The sequence below is a fragment of the Otolemur garnettii genome, unplaced genomic scaffold, assembly GCF_000181295.1.
Source record: "Otolemur garnettii isolate 467f Iridium unplaced genomic scaffold, OtoGar3 scaffold00018, whole genome shotgun sequence".
Taxonomy (NCBI): domain Eukaryota; kingdom Metazoa; phylum Chordata; class Mammalia; order Primates; family Galagidae; genus Otolemur; species Otolemur garnettii.
In genome coordinates this window covers 8,271,521-8,291,307 of record NW_003852413.1, presented here as the reverse complement: position 1 = coordinate 8,291,307, position 19,787 = coordinate 8,271,521, and the positions used below count along the sequence as shown (strand labels likewise).

General features: G+C 56.1%; 1 protein-coding gene across 1 annotated transcript in view; it reads right to left on the bottom strand.

Moving 5' to 3' along the window:
- SDK2 (sidekick cell adhesion molecule 2) overlaps positions 1–19,787 on the bottom strand; it is a 248,615-nt gene that overhangs the window by 6,225 nt on the left and 222,603 nt on the right. The window contains exons 38-44 of the mRNA XM_012802853.1: positions 17,572–17,709; positions 14,966–15,127; positions 12,124–12,249; positions 8,033–8,197; positions 6,612–6,752; positions 6,202–6,340; positions 4,448–4,574 (exon numbers count right to left, since the gene is read on the bottom strand). Of these exons, the coding sequence (XP_012658307.1) occupies positions 4,448–4,574; positions 6,202–6,340; positions 6,612–6,752; positions 8,033–8,197; positions 12,124–12,249; positions 14,966–15,127; positions 17,572–17,709 (998 nt within the window). The remainder of the gene's footprint in view (positions 1–4,447; positions 4,575–6,201; positions 6,341–6,611; positions 6,753–8,032; positions 8,198–12,123; positions 12,250–14,965; positions 15,128–17,571; positions 17,710–19,787) is intronic.

The window sequence follows — 19,787 nt, the reverse complement described above, 5'->3', positions numbered from 1 at the left end:
TCTCACTTTTTCATATAAACTTAATTCTATTACAATGTACTTAAAGGGGCTGTCCATGCATGATACTGTAAAGAATTGAAGATCAAAATTGGAAGGCGTGTGTCATTGGCTTGGAATTTCCTTTTAGGTTGAGATTTATCTGTATGGTAAATACATATTTTTCTCTACCAAACTTGGGCTCTAACTTTGAAAACAGAGTTGGAATGCTGCCGCACTGTAGTCGACAAGCCATGGGCTCTTTCAATTGCCAGTCTTTGGGCACACTTCCCCTCTGCCTGGCACCCCTTCTGCGCCCCTGGAGGCACTGCTCAACTCCACCCTTAGCCCCCTCTTGGAGAGCCAGCCCCTCTCTCCTCCAGCCCCTCACCCACACTGGACTCAGCCTTTCTCACATCGTATAGTGTGTGTTTGTTTATAGGTCAAATTGACTTCCTGTTTATTACCATATCACAGGGAAGTGGCTAGGCAGATTGCTGCCAGTTTTGGAATTCACAATTTGGGTGGTCTGACTTAGACTGTAAACCAGGCTGGTGTGTACAGAACTCACTCCTAGGAGTGAAGGGGGAAGGAACCTTAGGTCACTCTTCTAAGCGGCCAAAAGTGAGGAGTCCACACTTGAGTGGCTGCTGGGCCTTAGGGACGTGCTGTGAATGAACTGTCACAGGCAGGGTAACTTCCAGCGAGCAGCCCCATCATTGGCTCCAAATGGAAGTCACAGGGTGGTTGCTCTGCACCCCAGAAACAGCGAGGTGGCCCAGCAGCTTCGCAGCTGCACCAGTGAGCAGCAGCAGGACTGGCCTCTCTGCAGGACATCAGAGAGTGGCCAGTGCTCTGTCTTCAGTCTGTCCCCTCCACCCCCTAGAAGGCTCCTGGCAGGCGGGGCCACATCTCTTTCACACTCCTAGGTGTGTGCTCTGAAAATGAGCATTGAGAAGTCAGTGTCTGCCCCTCCCTTCACACTCCCCGGAGTGGGGCTCACTGTCTAGAGCACATGTGGACACTCAGGTCGCAGTTGCCACTAAGACACAAGACCCTGAAGCATGGAGGAGACACCCTCAAGCTGAAGGAGGTCCCCTTGTCCCCTCACTGACACAGAAACAACCCTGTCATCACGGAATCATGGAGGAGTCTGCCTGGGCACCCTCGGTGACAACTGAGGGCTCAGGGTAGTGACACCCACTGGCAGGCATGGGAACAATTTAACAGTTAACAGTGGGTACAGAATACCAGTGCCCTGGGATGGAGGGACACAGGGGACCAAAGCTTTCTGTGCCGAACATTCTCAGTGTCTTCCTGGGCTTTCCTGTCATGGAGAAGCCAGTGCTGGCCATAGCCTCCTAGGACCTAGACTACCCATGGTAACCCTGCAGCTGAGTGCCTGGTTTTCAAGAACAATTCTAGAACAAACAGACCCAAACTGTCCTGGGTACATTTTTTAGAGCCCTGTGATGAGTCTGGCACTGCACCACCCTGGCTGCAGCTCAGTTAGTGTAGCCCCCATGACAGTCTCTCGAGGGCCCTGTGCTGTCTGGGTGAGGGGCTGTGTCATTAAGGGGTGGTGTCAGGACTCACACCCTGCACTGGCGCACCCAACCACAACAACCTGCTACTCTCCAAAAGAGTGTCTCCTAAGCAGCCCTCAGGGAAGGCCGGAGAGCCTTCCTGGTGACCTCATTGTCCAAAGCTGCTTGGGCTTGGGAAGGACTCTAGCGCCTAGAGCACTTTCTTTTGAGTTTCTTTGTTCTCTGAGGGTGAGTTTGAATGTTTTTTTTTTTTTTTTTAGAAAACCCGTAGTTACTTGTCAAATGCATCAGATTACAGGAGTGAAGTGAGCATCTGGTTCTCTCAAGGGTCTCCTCAGTGGGTTCTGAAGGCTTTTCCAGAAAGCTCTGCAGTGAGGGTGACATGACTGACTTGTGGGTGGGGCTCTGGGACAGGGTAGGACCTGGAGGTGGCTGACTGCAGCCAGAAGGCCTGTGTGCAGCGTCTGGCCCTGCAACGTCAGAGCTGCAACCCCAGCCTGTACTTTCTGTCTTTTGGAGCCGAGCCAACTTGGACTACAGGTACCCACCGCAACCCTTGTTATTTTTTAGAGACAGGGTCTCGTTCTTGCTCAGTCTGGTCTCCAACTGGTGAGCTGAAGCGATCCACCTGCCTCGGCCTCCCAGAGTGCTGGGATTACAGGCATGAGCCACTGTGCCTGGCCCTCATCAGTGTTACTCTGAAGGGGCCATGCTTCTCTGAGCTTGTGAGTCTGGGTGTTGGTCAGGAGGGAGTGATGACTCTGTAGCCCCGAATCTTTGTTTCTCTATCTTGGGGACCTGTACTTGCTGTTGAGTCCCTTCTGGTGGTTAGCTTTTCATTCTTTTAACGAGTAGTGACAGAGGGCCCAGGTACCATGTACCGTTTAAGACACTACAGATTCAGTAGTGATCAGAAACATCACACGTTCCTGCCTCTGTGGAACTTGGCTTTCAGAGTGAGTAAGCCTACGCCAACCAGGCCCTGTGGGACTCAAACCCTGAACCGTGACGACCTCTGCAGGCCTCAGAGCCTGGACTGTGGTCGCCTGCCCTCAAGGCGGCTTGAGTAACAGCTGCCTTCTGCACCCAGGAAGCCTCCTCTCTCTAGGGCATGTGCTCCATGGGAGTGACTGCTCCAAGTTGCTATGGAAACAGTGTTCCCGTGATGGGCTTGTTCTGAATAAGTCAGACGGAAGGCCGAGGGGGGGATTTTCGGCACTCTTTATCCGCCCTGGGAATAGCTTCCGAAGCAGGATGCTCGTCGGTTCAGGGGCTTTTCTCCTGGCCACTGCATTAAGGCTGGGGGCCCCCCAGCTTGCTGCATGGCCAAGGGATGATTCTGTGTCCCTCTGAGGGTCCTTCAGACTCATGCAGAGATGGTGACAGCAGGCTTGTGAGATACCCGGGCAGTATCTTCTGCATTCAAAGGCCTCACCCCCGAAAAGGTCAGTGCATAGACACAGGGGGAGGAATAATAATGTGCTCTGCAGAAGGCCAAGGTCCAGAGTGACCAGACAGGGTCACATGGGAAGTCCCTCCTACCAGCCGTCCCTCTGCATGGACAGAGGAGTCCTGTGTCACAGCCCCACGGGCAGAGGGAGTTCCTTTTGGCTTTCTGACTTCTACCTGGACTGTTTGTAGAGTTGCCAACTTTGTGGGGAAGGAAAAAAATATACTTCAGGAAAAGGACCCAGGCCCTTGTGGGCTGGCCTCGTGAGTCCCTAACATCAATGTGGCTGCTCATGGGCTCGGGCAGCTCTACCCGCTCCATTGAGTCCCAACTAGACTAAGCTGGGGTCTCTTTCCCTGCCAGCTCTGAGCTGGGGGTTAGGCCCAGCCTTCCCAGCTCTGCCAAGCCCCTCAGTAACCCTGGAGCCGAACAAACAACAGCAAGTGAGAGGCTTGCAGCCCGCAGCTTGCACCAGCCCCAGGCTTCCAGGCACCTCCGGCCCGCCAACAGCCCTGCTTCCTGCTGGCACGTCTTCTTTTCTTCCTCTCCCAGGACTGGGCAGAAAGGTCCAGGGCGTGGGATACAGTGGCCTTTGGTGTCCCCTTCCTACCACCAGGCTTGGCTGAGGCCTGGGGAGAAGAACTGCAACGTCGCATGACTGGATTGCACTCAATGACCTGGGACAGTGTCCCCAAGTGACCCACCTAATGGCAGCTCTCTAAAGCTCCGTGTCCTCTCAGTATAAAGGCTGCCATTTGCTGCACGGATGCCATGTGCCATGCTCCGTGCTGAGCCCTTCTGTGCCTCATCTCACAGATGTCCCCACAGTCCTATGAGAGAATCTCATCATCCCTCCCTGTTCTACAGATGGAGAAACTACGGCTTAAAGAGGCTAGCTACCTGCAACGCCCAGCGTGCAGACAGCAAAGCCGGGGCTCAAACTCGGGTCCAAACCTCCAAAGCTTAATGCCTTGCTGGTCTACACTGCTTCCCACCCTCGGGCTGCAGGACACTGATCTGAGTGGTTAAGGTGAGCATTTTATCAGGCCTCTGGCAGTGCAGGGCTAGATGTCAGCCTTCTAGCCCTGGTCTGCCAGAGGCTGAGTCTGAGTGTCCCCGTCTGTACCTTCAGCAGGCATCATTGTAGGCCAGGCCTGCTGAGTAACTGAACACGTGGGCTGACTGCTGCCAGCCTAGATAGAGCACCATGTTTTCTCAGGGGGACCTCATATGATCAAGGTTCCAGGGATCCCATTGACACTGGGTGCAGACTCGGAGCAGAACTCAGGAGGTGGCAGCTGGTCCACATATGACTTTGGGGTAGTTCCCTGGGCCCCTTAGTGTGTATGGCCCCATAAGGGGAAGAAGGAAGGAAGCCTGGTGCCTACTCCAAAGCCATCTCCTTTCAGTGCCCTGCTCTGGGAGGCGGCTGCTCCCCTCCCCTCTCCAGGGCACCTGGCCCTCCTCCCCTTACCTGAGAGTCGGAGATTTCTGAGGGCTTCTCAGTCAGGCTGCTGCTCTCTGCAGGAATGAGGTCGTTGTATTTGGTGACATCCTCATCGGAGTAGTGGAGGCTGCCTGGGCTGGGCCGGGGAGGAGATCTGGAGAAAGAGCAGAGACGTGGGGCTGAGAAATGGCCTCACTCAAAGCAGCTGCCCTTGCCAGGAGGCCACAGCAAGGCATGGGGCGAGTGCCCATGAGTCCCCTCCACCCTGTGCTCCTTTTTCTCTTTGTGTCCATTTTGCAGAAAATGGCCTTGGGGAGAAGAGTATGGAGGAGAATCAGGAGGGAAATGAGGGGTCTGCTAACTCTGGGGTGGGGGGAATGTCACCATGGCTGGGTTCAGGGCCCTAAGCCTGGGGCTGTTTGGTACAAATGGCATTTCCATGTACACACAGTGGCATAGGGACACACGGAGGCCTGGGTATGTGTGCTGTGCACCGTGGGTGGGAGAGGCCAGGAGAGGTCGGGGAAGGGGGCAGCTACTGGTGAAATGCCCCCTTGTTACATGTGCCAGGGTCCTGGAGCCAGCCTGGCGGGCCTGAGTGGCCATGCTGGGTCCAGCTAGGTCTGCCCTGGCAGCCGCAAATGGCTCTTTCTTCAGAAGGCTGGACTTGGCGGGGGATGAGAGCTCAGTCTCTTGGGCCTGCGAGCCCCTCCCTCTGTCCGCCTGATGAACACACACGTTGCTTGGTCCCTCCAAGATGGAGACAGAGAGAAGCTTTGTGAGTTCCCCTGAGGGAGGCCTGACTCCCCTGTCTGCTGCCTCCAGTGAGCCGGGAACGTCAACAGGGCTGAGGCTGAGACAGGCACCTCTCTGCCTCATCTCCCCTCAGCTCAGGGGAGCATGAAACTGCCCTGTCACGTCCAGGAGGGCTAGGTGGGTCCAGCAGCCGCCCATGCCCTTGGACATGGGCAGCCCAGTGGCCATAGGAAGAGAAGTCAGGAGTAAACAGAAGCTGAACACATCCTACTGGCCTCATCCTTCCCTTGAGAACTCTGTCCTCTAATGGTATAAATAAGGACCTGGAGACAGGGTTTCTTGGACAGATGGAAGGGTAGGGCAAGGTCTCCATGGCTCCAAATAGCTCTCCTCCCCTGCCCAGTTCAGCCAGTCAGGGAGCAGCAGCAATGGGGTGCTCCTGCTCTGTCATTCAGATGTGGCTGCCCAGTCTTCCCCTGCTGGGGCAAGTGACTACTTGCAGGTCAGTTCCCAGAGCAGTCAGCTCCAAATAGCAGTAGGTTGGTTTAAAAAACGTGACCAGTTATTTGCATTCTGCTGTCATTGGCAGGAACCCTCAGTAGCCACCTCCCCGGTGTGCCCAGGCCCCCAGGTTGCAGCTTGACTTGGTGGGGCCAGTAACCCCAGTTCTCCTGCTCAGACCAGGGGTGGGGAACCTGCAGCCTTAAGGCACTTGTGACCTTCCTGGTCCTTAAGTATGGCCTTTTGACTGAATCCAGATTTTACATAACAAATCCTTTCATTACAAGGGGTATAGCAGAAAGAGATGAAACTTTTCTCCTCTCCTTTAGTGCTTAAAAAAGAACAACCTTGAAATCAGAAGGCTATAACTCTGCTGTCCATTTCCAGCCCTGGGGTGTGAATGCTGCTTTCCAGGACAGGGGAAGGCCAAGTAAGTGCTGCCTGCTCTGTGGCCATCCCTGGAGTTCTCCACTCTGGGCACTGCTGGGCCCTGGGGTCTGGCCCCCATGCATGGGGCTCACTACCTGGTGTACAGGCCGTTCTTCCGGTAGAAGGAGTTCTTGACGGAGAGTCGCCGGTTGTTCAGCTCCAGGGCGGGGAAACTGCTTTCATCCAAGCTCATCATCTCCCCGTGGCCTAGGGCTCCAGACTTGGCACTGTTTCCTGAGGGGAGAGTGGTCTTTTAGCCCTCATGACTGCCCATTTCCCACTCTACTATCCCCACCTGGCTGGGCCACCCCCTTTCTCTTGCTGGACTTGAGACCAACATAAAGAGACTAGGATTGTGTGCAGGAAGCCCAGGCTGTCCCTTAGCATGGCAGGTGTGGTGCTGGGAGGATACACCCACCACCTCCTGCCTTGGCCTAAAGGGAGGAGACAGACACGCATGAAGGTCAAGTCCAGCTACCCATGGGCTCAGTGCCAGTTCTCTCACCTGAGTCCGTCTTCTTGGCATACTTCTTACTCTGGCCGCGGATGATGAGCACAAAGACCAGAAGCAGAATGAAGATGAGGCCAACCAGGGCAATGACCACTAAGAACCACCACTCCTCATAGAAGGGGTTGGCTTTCTGGGCTGGAACACAGGTGGTATCAGGTTGAGAGTGCTCAGCCCCCTCCTGCCTCCAAACCCGCTCCAGCGGGGACCCTCCCACTGCCCACAGAGTGCACAGGAAAGCAGGATCTCTGCCCTCTGAATGAGGCAGGTCCTAGGACAAGCTTGTGGGGACAGTTTTATCTCAATGCCAGCTCTGGTCAGTGGGTAAAGGGCTGCCTGAAGGGCTGATGCGAGATGGGTTCTGGGGTTGTTTCCCCACTCATTGGGAAAGAGTGCTGGAGTTGATTGGTGATGTCTGCCAAGGATACCAGTGGGGGAGTGGTAGTGTGTGCACTACTTTTCTTTTCTTTTTTTTTTGGTTCTTGGCCAGGGGCTACCTTGACAAATAGAACTAACTTTGTGTGAGGACATGTGCCTCTCTGGCCTGTAAGAGGCCAGGAGAGCTTTTCCTAAGGTTCAGTTAGGACTGACTTTTTTCCTGGTGGCAGAAAGCCAAGCAGGTGGGAGGAGGGATGCAAGGAGGTCTTAGAATGCCTCTTCCATGGGCAGCTCCCCATCTTCCAAAGCTGCATGTGACTCTGCTCTCTGGACCCAGCCAGAACTAGCCACGCTGTTGTGGGCAAAGGGTGGGCTCTTCTCTTTCAAACCCGAAGCAGCTCTGTCTCATAACTTAGTTCTATCAATATGGGCAAAGGAAGATGTGCATGGGGTGGGAGGATGGCAGGATTCTGGAGGGGAACTGCTAAGTGTCCTTCTCCCTTGGGGGAAGGGGCCTGAGTACTCAAGGTGGTTATTGATTAGATTTGAGGTCATGTGTTTAGATTCTGGAATCCTTTGTGTGCTCTAGGACATGAAGGAGAATGAGGAGCTTCAGCCCTGCCCAACCTGAACACTGCCCAGTAGGACCTAACCCCTGTTGGTGTCAGCTGCTGCTCCACGGGCTGCTGACCTATCATCTTTGGGGGATGGTTTCCATGGAAACATAGTCCATGGCCTGGCACCCTTGAATCTCCTGGGCAGTAAGCACATGGAAGCTCACATTTTGGCCCATTGCACCATCCCTACCCAGAGCTTCTGGGTCCTTGAATGGGAGCCCAAAAGATCCAAGGCTCCCACTTCATCTGGAGTTGAGGGCTGACCTGGGCCCTGGCCCCAGCACCAACTGCTATGGAGCCTGGAGGGGACAATGGATGCCCATCCCCATCCCAATGCATCTGGTACTCAGGTGCTTCTCCTTCCCCACTGCGCAGCATCTGTCACCAAGCTCTGCCAAGGGCCCCCCTCCCATGGACCAGTACCTGGCACAGACTGGGAAGGGCTGCTGGGGGTGCCAAAGCCGTAGTCATTGACCGCGATGACTCGGAAGTCGTAGCTCACACCCGGCTTCAGGATGTCCATGCTGAACGTGTAGGAACTCACCTCCTTGGGGATGTCCTTGATGAGGATGTCCCACAGCCCCTCATCTGCAGGGGCACAGAGAGGGAGCCCCCTGAGGCGAGAGGAGACAGAATCCCCCTTCCAGCCCACTCCTGGCAGTGCTCCCTGAGGGCCTGGCCTGCTTGACCACTGTGCTCACAGTGGATGCTCAGATCATGGTTCACAGAGTTTTATAAGAGGACACCTTCAGTTCTTTTAAAACACGGGTAACACATAAAACCCCAGAAAGTACTATCACAACCAACCCAGCACCACCATCCAGAGAAATAGGCTCAGCAGGTCAGTGGGCAGGAGGAACTCTGCCCATTCTGGCTTCCACGTCATTGAAAATGGCGGCAGATGTGATTTTAAGTGGCTGCCTAGGAATTTATCCCATGGGAATATTCTTCTTTACTTAGCCAGGCTTCTGTTTCTTTAACCCCCTTTCTATTCAAAACATATGCAGTGGTGGCATCAGATGAACTAACAGAAGGTCTTTTCTTCTTTATAATAGCAGTTATGGGAAAGAGTGGGGTTGCCGAAGATTGGTCAAGTTGCCTGGATTTGACAGGGCCCATCCTCAGCTGCCTCCTCTCTTAGGAGCAGAGATCAGTGGAGAAACCCATCTCTGAGTTTCTGAGCTTCCTTCAGACCTCCCTGTGTCTGTGACTCTCTGGGCCTCACCCAGTGGGACATAATTTGCTCTCAACTTTGTTCAAAAGGAAAGAGAGAGAGCTGCCTGTGTCCTCACCCAGTGGGACATAATTTGCTCTCAACTTTGTTCAAAAGGAAAGAGAGAGAGCTGCCTGTGTCCGGGAAGAGGCGTGTGTGTCCGGCCACAGCCCAGGAGCAGCCATCACGTTGGTGGGGAGGCCAAGAGGGGCCCTGGGCAGACACTCTTCATAGCTGGAGCTAGCCTGCTTGACCGAGGATGAATTTCCCATCTGGCCAGTGAAATGTCAAGCTGTCCTGGGCCCTAGTCAGAGAATCTCTTCATGGAGGAAGGTCATTGGTGGACCATGCTCACAGGTCCTCCCTCCATGGCCTGCTCCTGGGAGGTGACCCAGTGGCCAGTGGGTCTTCTAGGCTGCTGCCATTGGGGAGCAAAAGATCCCTCAATCCCCTGACCCAAGCACCTCCGGCTTTGGCCTCTGTGACACCATTCTTCTCGTCTGCTTCCGGACCCTCTCTCGGGGCTGCTCTTCAGCGGGGCACTGGGGCCCAGCTCCGGCACTGGGCTGATGGCTTCTGCCTGTTTCCTCATCGTACTCTTTTGCAGGCCAGCTGTATATGCCGAGTACCCCAGTTGGGGCACCTCGACCACCCTACCATTCTTTGTGAATTCTGGACCGAGAGTGTGCAGGGTCTGCTGGGGGGCAGCCTCCCCACTCCAGCATGGATCCCCCCTATTTGGGACTGGCTGTGGGGGCCCTGTCTGCATTCAGAGCCGTCTTCACAGAGAGCTCCAAGACCTCAGCCTCATTCTTGGTCAGTCTTGTTTTAGGCATCTGCTTTATACATATCACATCTTGTTTACAGCTTTTTTTTTTTTTTGCGGGGGGGGGGCAGGGCTGGGTTCGAACCTGCCACCCTCAGTGTATATGGCTGGCACTGTAACCAGTGTGCTATGAGCCAAGTTTGTCTATTTTTAATAGAGATGGGGACTCGCTCTTGCTCAGTCTTGTCTCAAACTCCTGAACTCAAGCAATCTACCTGCCTCGGCCTCCCAGAATGCTAGGATGCCTAAATTGAATTCATCAGCCCAGCAGCCGGCACTGGCTCCCTCTGAGTGCCTACTGAATGAATGAATGGAAGGGAAGCCTTCTGGTACTCCTTGGCCTTTTGTGGCTCAGGTCCCCAGCATTGGTGCCTTGGGTCTTGCGATTTAAGGGTTGGGGTATAGATCCATTTTCCCCATGTGACTTTGAATTCTTTCACTCATCTTTGAATAACAGTCATGATGGTGACAAAAGCTGGCACCCACTCCTTTGTTAAGCATTTAGGGTCTACATGCTTTACTGTTCATATCCACAGCCATGGTGAGAGGGAAAACTATTGTCCCATTTTGCAGATGAGGACACTAGGGCTTGGAGAGAGCTGAACTCATCTTCCCAAGGTCACACATACCTCATGCCACTGCAAGTGGCAGAGCCGGCCTGACTCTGGTTGCCCAGGACAGGTGTAGACACTTAGGAATTTGCTGGATGTGCTCAGCTTGCCGAGGACCCTGCTGCCCCCTTCCAGAAGCAGGGCCTCCCGCCTGTGATTTAACCCCACACAGAGACAATGGGTGGGGCCAGGGCAGCCAGGCCAGGCCAGAAGCTGCTAGAATGTCACACTGTGGTTCTGGCCTTCAGCCCTGGGAGCTAGCCATGGAGCAGGATGGGTTGTCTGGGCCTGTAAATCCCCCAAGCGAATCTCTCTTTCCCTGGGCCTGCAGTGCCCTGCAGCTCTTTGGCATGTTTGATTTATCCTGTGCAGCAGGAAGCAGGGCCATGCAAGGGAGGCCACGGCATAAGAGTGCTTTCGACCTGAAGACCAGCGGGGGTGGGGGGCACAGAGGGGAGGAGACCCCTCTCTGCCCCAGACAGCAGCCTGCTCTCAATCTCAGGGACAGCCCCAAGCTCTCTGCCCTCTTTCATTAGTTTGGTTTCTGACCCTGACCCCCAGGCCTCTGGCACTGCTCCGAGTCTTAGCCTTTTGTGGGGTCCTTCCTTTCACCTTCAGTCCTGATTACACCTGTGGCCGAGTCTTGGCCCCCAAACTTAGAACACCAGGGTCCCATGCTGAGCCTCCCAGGGAACAGTGGAAAATCAATAGGGCCCGAGTCCAAGGCCAACATTCCATAGCCTGGCACCCTGGCTGGCCCACTTGGGTGGAATAAACAGGTGCAGGCCCTGGCTGGGAGAAGCACACAGTGGTCTCCTGGCCAACTCAGCAGCCAGCACCGGAGGGCCGGGAGGGACCATCTGGAGTGGGGAGTGAGCCAGCCCTGCATGTGTCCTCTGGCATGGCGATGGATCCCAGCAGCCAGGTATATTAGCTACTTGCAACTGCAATTATTAACATAAGATTAAGGCAAGGAGGGGTTGGTATGGCTTCCAGGAACTACCAGAATTATTATATTAACTCTTGGCTGTGGGGTGCTGAGCGCATTCAAGATTCATCCCTGGGATGTTTCCGTATTCCTCGTTAGATGTAGGAGCTACTGATATACTTGAATACTTCTCCTTATGATTAGTATTTGCTATTCAGGCTGCGGCAACAAAGTCTTTCTTCTTTCTCCACTTCAGTCACCTAAGCACGGATCCATGGCATGCAAAGAATACGCCTCTAGCCCTTGCTGATTCTGGCACCTCTGATTAACTCGGATACCTAGCAACGCAGGGAGCCAGCAGGGCTGAGGCTCCTGCAAAGGTGTGGAGCCGGGAAGCGGGTGTCAGGACAGTGAAACAGGAGCAGTGGGGACGGCCCCCAAGTGACTTATCAGGTGCTCGTCTCCTGATGGCTTTGGAATTTCTTGTGATTCGATTTCAGGCTTGACAGGAGAGGTTGGTACAATTACAGGAACAGCTGAGACAGCCTTGATGGCAGAGATTGGACTCAAAGAGGCAGCTGGGGTCTCCTTAGCTCTGGGGCAGAGGTCAGTGAGGTCATGTGGAGGGTGTGATGTTTAATCTCAGGAGCCTAGGGCTGGCGCCCCAGCCTCCTAGAATGGTCCTTGGCCCAAGTTGGTCCACACCAGCACCAAGAGCCGTTCTTGGGTATTCCCTGAGAGTCTGACTCTGACGAGGCACCTGCTATCCCACTCTTCAATAGCCCTTACCCCAACATCAGCTGCAGGGGCACCTGTGCCCTCCCAGGCAGAGGACAGACACAGTGCCTCTAGGAGGGACTAGGGAGGAAGGAGGTCTCCACCCAGGGAGGGTGGGATCTGGGCCCCATGGGCTGGGGCCAGCGGGAGGGGGTGCACCTGAAGGTCTGGCCTCTATGACGTAGCGAGTGATGGGCCCTTTGCCGGGGTCTCCGCTGGACCAGTGGATGGCAATGGCTGAGCTGTACCTCACGATGACAGGCACTCCGGGTGGTCCTGGGGCACCTGCAAACAATACATGGAGGGCAGGGGGTGTATGGAAAGCAGAGGTGCCACCCGCCCGTCACCTAGGCTCGAGGGGAGGGCTAAGCTACTAGACCAATCTGGCCAAAGAGCCTCAAGGACACCCTGCAAGTGCTAAGGCCTGAGCAGCACGTCCCAGGCCAGGCCCGCCCGCAGGAGCGGCAGTCTCCTCCAGGCCACCTCACACCCCACATTCCAAATCCCAGGGCAGGAGAGGGCACAGGAGATGAGCCAGAAAAGCCCCTGGAATTTAGCCAGAAGACCAGAGCTTTACTTCTATCCCCGAACTTATCAGTTTACTTATCAAGTAAACTTGGTCAACTCATGCAGCTCCAGCGCCTCAGTTTCCCCATCCGTAAGGGTCCTTTGGAATGTAAGTCTGTAAGGGCTATGTATTATGATGGGGGGAGCAGAGGTACTTTGTTGATGGCAGAGTGGGCCCATGATAGGAGGGATGGTTTAGGGGGGCTCCCTCTGGTGTGTAACACCACCTGCTTGAAACTCTCTGGCACCAATGGCATTTCTCTTTAGGTTGGGTGAGGAGAGAGGGTTTGGCCTCTGTTGCCAAGAGGAAGAGCGAGGACTGGGCTCCCTGCCAGCTCTCCTGGCATGGAGGTGCACCAGGACAGCAGCCTCCATGTTGGTCAGCTGGGCAGCCGGCCCTCGAAGCCAGAGTAGGAGAGGTGGTGACTTCTGTGGTAGGAGTAAGACAGGGGCCTATCTATAGGGGCTCCCGAGCCCTTCTTCTCTTGGGGGTGTGGTGTGGAGGCCAACAGTGTGCTGTCCCTACCAGGCCCACTGCTCCCAGATGGGAGTGCTGCCTTTCCAGAAGCTGACTCACAGTAGGTGCCTCCTACATGCTTGGGGGACAAGGGTGTGGGCCAGCACAGCATCGGGGGTGGGGTGGTGGGGTGACAGGCTGGCTAGGTGGTCGCTGTGGACATCTGCCATAAAGAAAGCCAAGTCCAGCCTTGCACTGAAGTTCCTCCAGGGTCCAGTGGAGACCATGGACCTGATGGGAGGCCAGCCTGGACTTACACAACCTGGCAGCCCTGCTGCACCCATCCAGACCAGTGGCCTTGGAGGGCGGCATTTCCTTCCTTCCTTCCTTCCCTGGGTATCATCCTGCCTGTAGCCCCAGGGCAAGGGCAGCAGGGATCAGGTGTGGCAGAGGACATGGCCCGGGAGGTGTGAAGGGTGGGGTGGCCCTCAGGACCCCCATGCACAGAGAGCAGCAGTCAGGGCTGAGGGAGCCATCATCTCTTCCTGGACCGAAGCTTCCAGGCCAGGCCAGCCACCTCCAGGCTGCATGCTCTGCCCTGCAGAGCCATCCACCCTCTGGGAGAAGCCTCACCTCCTCCTGGGTCCTCTCTGCCCTCCCTCTCCCTCTCCACACCCCTACCCCACCCCCTTGGCCAGGGACACTTCCAGCCTCAGGTCAGAACAGCCGGTCCTTGTCTTTAGACAGCCCTCTCCTGTCCTTGCCCCTCCTGTCCCTGCCTGGTGCTTGGCCCTCCAGCCGCCTGCCAGCTCTCTCTTCCTGCCTTTGTTTCCCAGGAAGCCAGCTCAGGTGAGAGGCAGCTTGGGCCGGGACTGGGGGCAGATGAAGGGCAGGGCCTGTGCATATGTCTGCTTGTGTGTGCGTGCTTGTGTTTGCACATGCATGTGTGCAATTGTGCAAGTGTGTGTGTGCACATACAGTGTGTGTCTCATGGGGGTGGCTCCCTCCCAGGCAGCCATCTTCTAAACACTTTGTTCCAGGAGTCCTGTGGCTTCTCTGCAGAACGGGACTGTGAGGTGTAGAAAGTGGCCACATAGAAAGGGAAGGTGAAGAGTGACGGCACTGCAGGGCAGGCTCCCAGACCCAGGGCTCCTCCCAGGGGCTCCACCCACCCCTGGCTGCTGTGGCTGGTGCAGGAGGACTTGGGATTTGGGGATGGGCTGTGCCCTTTCTTAGGGAGGGCACAGCAGTGTGGCCTGGGAGGTGGGTGGGGTGGCAGCGGGATGAGGAGGGAAGCTGGGGCATTCTGAGGGAGGGTTGGGAGGGGTGGTGGGACAGAGGCTGCCAGGCTCTGCTCCATCAAAGGGTTTCTGAAGGTGCCACTTTCCCAGGAACGTACAGGGGCTCCTGTGATCAGTACAGATTGCTGGGCCCCACCCCGGCCCCAGGAGATGAGCGTCTCTGAGCATCCACCCTGGGATGGTGATTTTAGCAGGAGCTGAGTGTGTCTCTTTCAAACCTTGCGCACTAGCTCAGAGGAACGCTCTAGGGGGTGGGTTGGGGGTGTTCCTGGGGGTGGGAAGATGGCTCTGAGCACGTGGAGGTGGGGGCCTGCTAGGCTGCCTCCTTCCTGGACGGAGGTGAGGGGGGTGGCAAGTCAGGAGAGGGACCATTAGAAAGGAGGGAGTGGAGTTGCCAAGGGCACTGGGCCTGAGTCGAGAAGGTCCATTCTGGGGTTTGTGGCTTAAGGAACCCAAGGACACTCATGCCACTAACTAAAGTAGAGAAGCTGGGTGGGGGAGGGGAGAGGAAAATGGCAGGGAGGGGCCCTGGGTAGCAGGGGAAAGACTGGGTCCCACTCTGGGTCCCTAGGGTCTAGCACAGCTTTTGACACCCAGGGCCTTCTGACTTGGGGTGAGGGGCTGAACAACTTAGTGAGGAGGGTGGCAGCTCACAGGTGGTCCGTCACTCTCCTACCTTCTCCTGGGCCTGTGGTGACGTTGGCTTCAATCTCTGGCCCGTAGGTGAAGGTCTTGGCTCTGATGCGGAACCTATAGGTCATCCCCTCTGCCAGGTCCTTCACCTTCAGCCACAGAGGGTTGCTCCCCTTCACGTCCACTGTCACTATCTTGCTGACTCCTGGGGGTAATCACAGCATGTGGGGGCTGCAGGGGAGCCATGGGGAAGGGGTTGTGGCCGTGGTCTGAGCCCCTGGACACTGGGCAGGGGCCTCACCTCTTCAGACCAGGCTGAAATGTCACCCCACCCCACACAGCACCGTTGCCCACATTACTTAGAAGCTGATCTCAGGAAAAAGGGCTCCATGGTTAAGTTCGAGAAAAGCAGCGTGTTTTATGTGTCTGTTGACTAGCCCCTAGATTCTTCAGCATCTGGAGGAAAAAACACTCCCCATCCTGTTTAACACAACCAGTGTACTCAAAATGTATTTCACCCTTGTTTTATTCCCCTATCTAACCTCCCACAAAACCAGAATTCTAAGGATAATTTACCAGGCAGTGTTTCTGTAAAGATGCCCCAATGTTTAGAGTCAGAGGGGACTTGTGACCAGCTCTGGCGCCTGGGGCCCAGTCCTGCCTTCTTTCTCTTGTGCTGGTGAGAGCTAGGAACTCACACTGAACCCCCATCACCTGCACCCACCAGGCTCTTCTGTCCCCAAACTGCAGCTGCAGAGGGGGGACCCCTCAGGAGGGGAGTCTGCACCCTGTGCTTTCCAGATCCAAATGCTTCCATTTGCACCCGGGGCCCATCTGTTTTTTAAAGGATAGAATGATGTATGCTCAGGAGGGCCTTTCTGAAAGAGGCAAAGCCTCCCAGCACCAGGAGCCGGGACTTCTGAGCTAACTCCTCATCAAGGCTTTGGCTGTCCCTCCAGGAAATGGGGCCGTAGGGCTCCTGTGAGGCTGGATTGTGCTGACCTGCACTCAGAGCTGAGGCAAGAACTGGGCTATGGACACTGCACTGGACAGGCCAGGCGTCATGTAGCCACACTTGCTGGCTGGGCTATCGGGTGGGGATGGGAACATGCGTGCTGAGGAGGCCGTGTGCTCCAGACCCCAGCAGACGGAGCACTCGGAGGCAAAGGGCTCACATCTGTTGGGACGGGAGGGTCTAGGTGGAGGCCCCCTGAAGAGAGTTCGTCCTAGGTCCCTGCATCTGTCTCTGGGACTGCTGTCCTCTGCCCCGTGCCTGGGCTACGTGCCTGACCAGACCTCCAGGGGCTCAGCTGCCCTGTGGTGTTTTCACACATGGAGCTTCTGGCACCCAGGTGGTGGCAGGAAGACTGAGGGCCATTGTTCCCAGGGGTGACCCAGAACTGCTGGCCACAGCCACATTCCCAGGGCCCTGCCCCTTGTTCTTGCCAGGCTCTGTTGCTACGGGAGGGGTGAGAGTGGGTTGGTGACCCAGAGGCCAGCCACACCCCCAGCTCTCAGTGGAATGAGACTCGGGCAGTGAGGAGCCCCATCCCCTCCCTGCCTCTCTGAGTCCCTGTCCTCTTAAGATGGTGCCGGTAACAAAACAGCAATTTCTGCACTGTTCATGGGAGCATAGCACCCAGGGCCGGGCAGCCCTCTGTGGGTAGGGAGCTGGCAAGTACCTGATGTCTACCGTCAGGCTCAGTGTGGCCCAGCCCGGGACAGGGTCCCTGCTGGGGCCTGGGGAAGGAGTGGGGGGCTCTGAGGGAGGGTCTGACAACAGCTTGAATGAACAGGATTCAGGACACATGGGGGGCTGACTGCAGAGCAGGGTTCTAGATCTGAGGTCCACACATGGCAACAGGGGTACAGTGACCCCCAATCCTGGGGAGAGGTTCTAAGACTTTGATTCGATTCTCAAAAAGGTTTCTGACTCTTCTCCCCACAAGACACAGAAAGACTAACCCTAAGGTTTGGGAAGGGGTGAGGATGGGGTGGGACCTTGGGTGCTCCCCCTGCTTCCTGGGCCCGACAGCCCTGTCCATCTTGGGACGCTGTGTCTGGCTCCAGTTTCCCTCCATCTCTCCCCCATTTTCGCCGACCAAAGAGGAAGGATATACAAGGTATTTAAAAGTTCCCTGCCTGGAAGTTAACAGCCCAGGCCACTGTTCCAACTTTGCCCTCAATCTGCTGCTGCTTTGCCTTGGAAACTCTTGTTCTCTTGTCCAGGTCTCAGTGACCCCTCTTTTTTTTTTTTTGAGACAGAACCTCAAGCTGTCCCCCTGGGTAGATGCTGTGGCATCACAGCTCTTAGCAACCTCCAACTCCTGGGCTCAAGTGAGTTTCCTGCCTCAGCCTCCCAAGTAGCCGGGACCACAGGCCCCCGTCACAACGCCCGGCTATTTTTTGGTTGCAGCCATCATTATTGTTTGGCGGGCTGGGCTGGATTCGAACCCACCACCTTAGGTGTGTGTGGCTGGCGCCTTAGCCACTTGAGCTACAGGCACCAAGCCTCAGTGACCCCTTTTATAAGATGGGGATTCTCTTACCAAGTCTACCCCACGTGCAGCGGCTGTGACGGACCCCTGAGGAGATAGGGCCTTTTTTCAAAGCGAGAGTCTGGGGTGCATGCTGGGATGGCCCACTCACCGTCCACAGGGGTGCAGGGCTCGTATACCAGCCTGTAGCCCTCCAGGATGCCATTGGGGAACTGCGGGGCTTCCCAGGAAACATTCACAGAGGTTGTAGTCAGCTCGCTGAACCTGACCAAGCGGGGAGCACTGGGGGCTGCGGGAGACAGCAAGCAAAGGGTTTTTGTTTCTTCCCCTGCGGATGCCTTGGGTTTGGCTCCGGGGAAGCAGCAGGGGTATTGGGTCTGGCTTGGCAAGAACAAGACAGCAGGGCTTAGCACGGTGGGGGATAGTAGGAGAGGTCGCCAGGGGCCAGCAGGTCGCCAGGGGCCAGCAGGCCCCCTTCCTCTCCTCTCTCAACCTTCCGTTTCCAGAGTCCCAGGAACTGGGAAAAAAGGAGACTTTATTGTCCCTAGAATTGAGGAGCTCAGCCTTCCTCCTGAGTGGCTCTGTGCCCCTGGCTGTGAGTGTGGGATAAGCCAGTCCCCCCACCACCCTCGCAGGTGACCGTGGGGCAGAGACTTTTCCTGACTTTGTGGGGTCCTCTTTTGGCTTCTGTGGAAGAGAAGACAGTGGGTGTCTTGGTGTAAACAAGAAGCTGCCAGAACTGCCTTGGACACACACGGCCTTCCTCCCGCCTTGCGTTCCGGGGCTTGTCACGGAGACACCAGGCTGTCAGGGCGGCCAGAACCAAGGACAGTCCAGCCTTCCGGAAGAAATGTTTTCTTGGATTGAGAGCCCTGGAGGGACTCTGCAAACAAGGGGGCAGGGGCTCCTGTGCGCAGGGAAACCAGAGGAGGGGAAGGAAGCACTCCACTCCGTGGTGTCCGGGCTGGCTGGGGTGGCGGGTGTGGATGACCAGCTATTATTGTCCAGTGCGGCCTCCCACCAGGCTGGAGCTAATTCCGACATGCTCCCGGCCCCCGCCGCAGGAGGCAGAGTCAACCAGTGTCTTTGAAGCAGGGAGGTGAGATCAGGGGGCCTTTCCTGCCTCCCCTGGGAGGGACATGGGACAGAACACTCTGTGCTTCTGCCACAGCAACACAAGCCTTCTGGCCCCCAGGGGCTCCCATGTGGCTGATGACACTGGCAGAGAGTGGGGGACAGGCAGGGAGACAGACTTGCACACCCAGATGCTCACTCTCAGCCCAGCCTCGGCCAGGCCCTGGGAAGCCAGCAGAGCAGAGGGAAAGGGTGTCTTGGGGCCGGGGCTTCTTCCCAGAGGATCATGATAGGGACAGGCTCCGCAAGTGTGCCCTTTGTGGCTCTTTAAGGGCCAAATGTAACTGACAATGTAGGAAGCAGCAGGTTGGACAGATGCTCCAGGAGACCGGGACAAAAGGCTGTGTGCCAGTCTACCAGGTCACAACTCTTGGTTCTCTCTGAAACCCTGGGTTCTAGCCTCTGCTCCCCTGCTGGTGAGCTTGTCTCTGGGCAAACAGCAGAACTTCCCAGGTGACCCCTCACTCAGTGTGAACTAGGGATGCTGGCCCCCCAGACTGTGCTCAGGGCTTCTGGGAGGGTCGCATGTGACGCTGCCCAAGAAGGAACTCTGGATACTCATCACAGGGCTCGCTCTGCGCACCCGGGCTGAGGGACCCTCGCCATCGGCCACTCCTGCCTCCATCCTCTCCCCCTCACCAGGCTGTCTCCTGCACAGCAGCCAGAGTGATTCTCTCAAAACAGAAACCAGATCCTCTTGCTCAACTGCTCAAACCTTCCGACAGCCTCCCTCGCACTTAGAATTAATCCCAATCCCAACCCCCCAGATGCTCAGTGACCTGCTCCTGCCCCATTTTCTTGCAAGCCACCTGGTTTTCTCTCTGGTTCCCTAATCTCCCCTGGCCTCCACATCTGCTGTCCCCTCTGTCCGGAACCACCCCCTCCTTCCCTCCCTACCCCCTGCCTCCTGAACACCCCATGGCTGACTTCTTCTCCTCACTCAGATCTCACCTTCTCAGGGAGGCCTTTGTGGGCAAATCTACCCAGAGCCCTCCACGTGTCCCCCTTCCCCTTGGATCACCTGTGGCTATTCATCTGCTTGGTGGATCATCTGTGATCTACCCTGCTGCCAGGGCAGGGAGCTTGGTGATCTCACTCACTGTTGTGTCTTCACACAGTGTGGCCTCAGAAAAGACACTCAGTAAATATTCGTGGGATGAATGAAGCCAGGGAGATAGAAGAAAGGCTGGAGGGAGCAGGGCAGGGGCCCGAGGGGGCCAGGTTGGGGTGGCT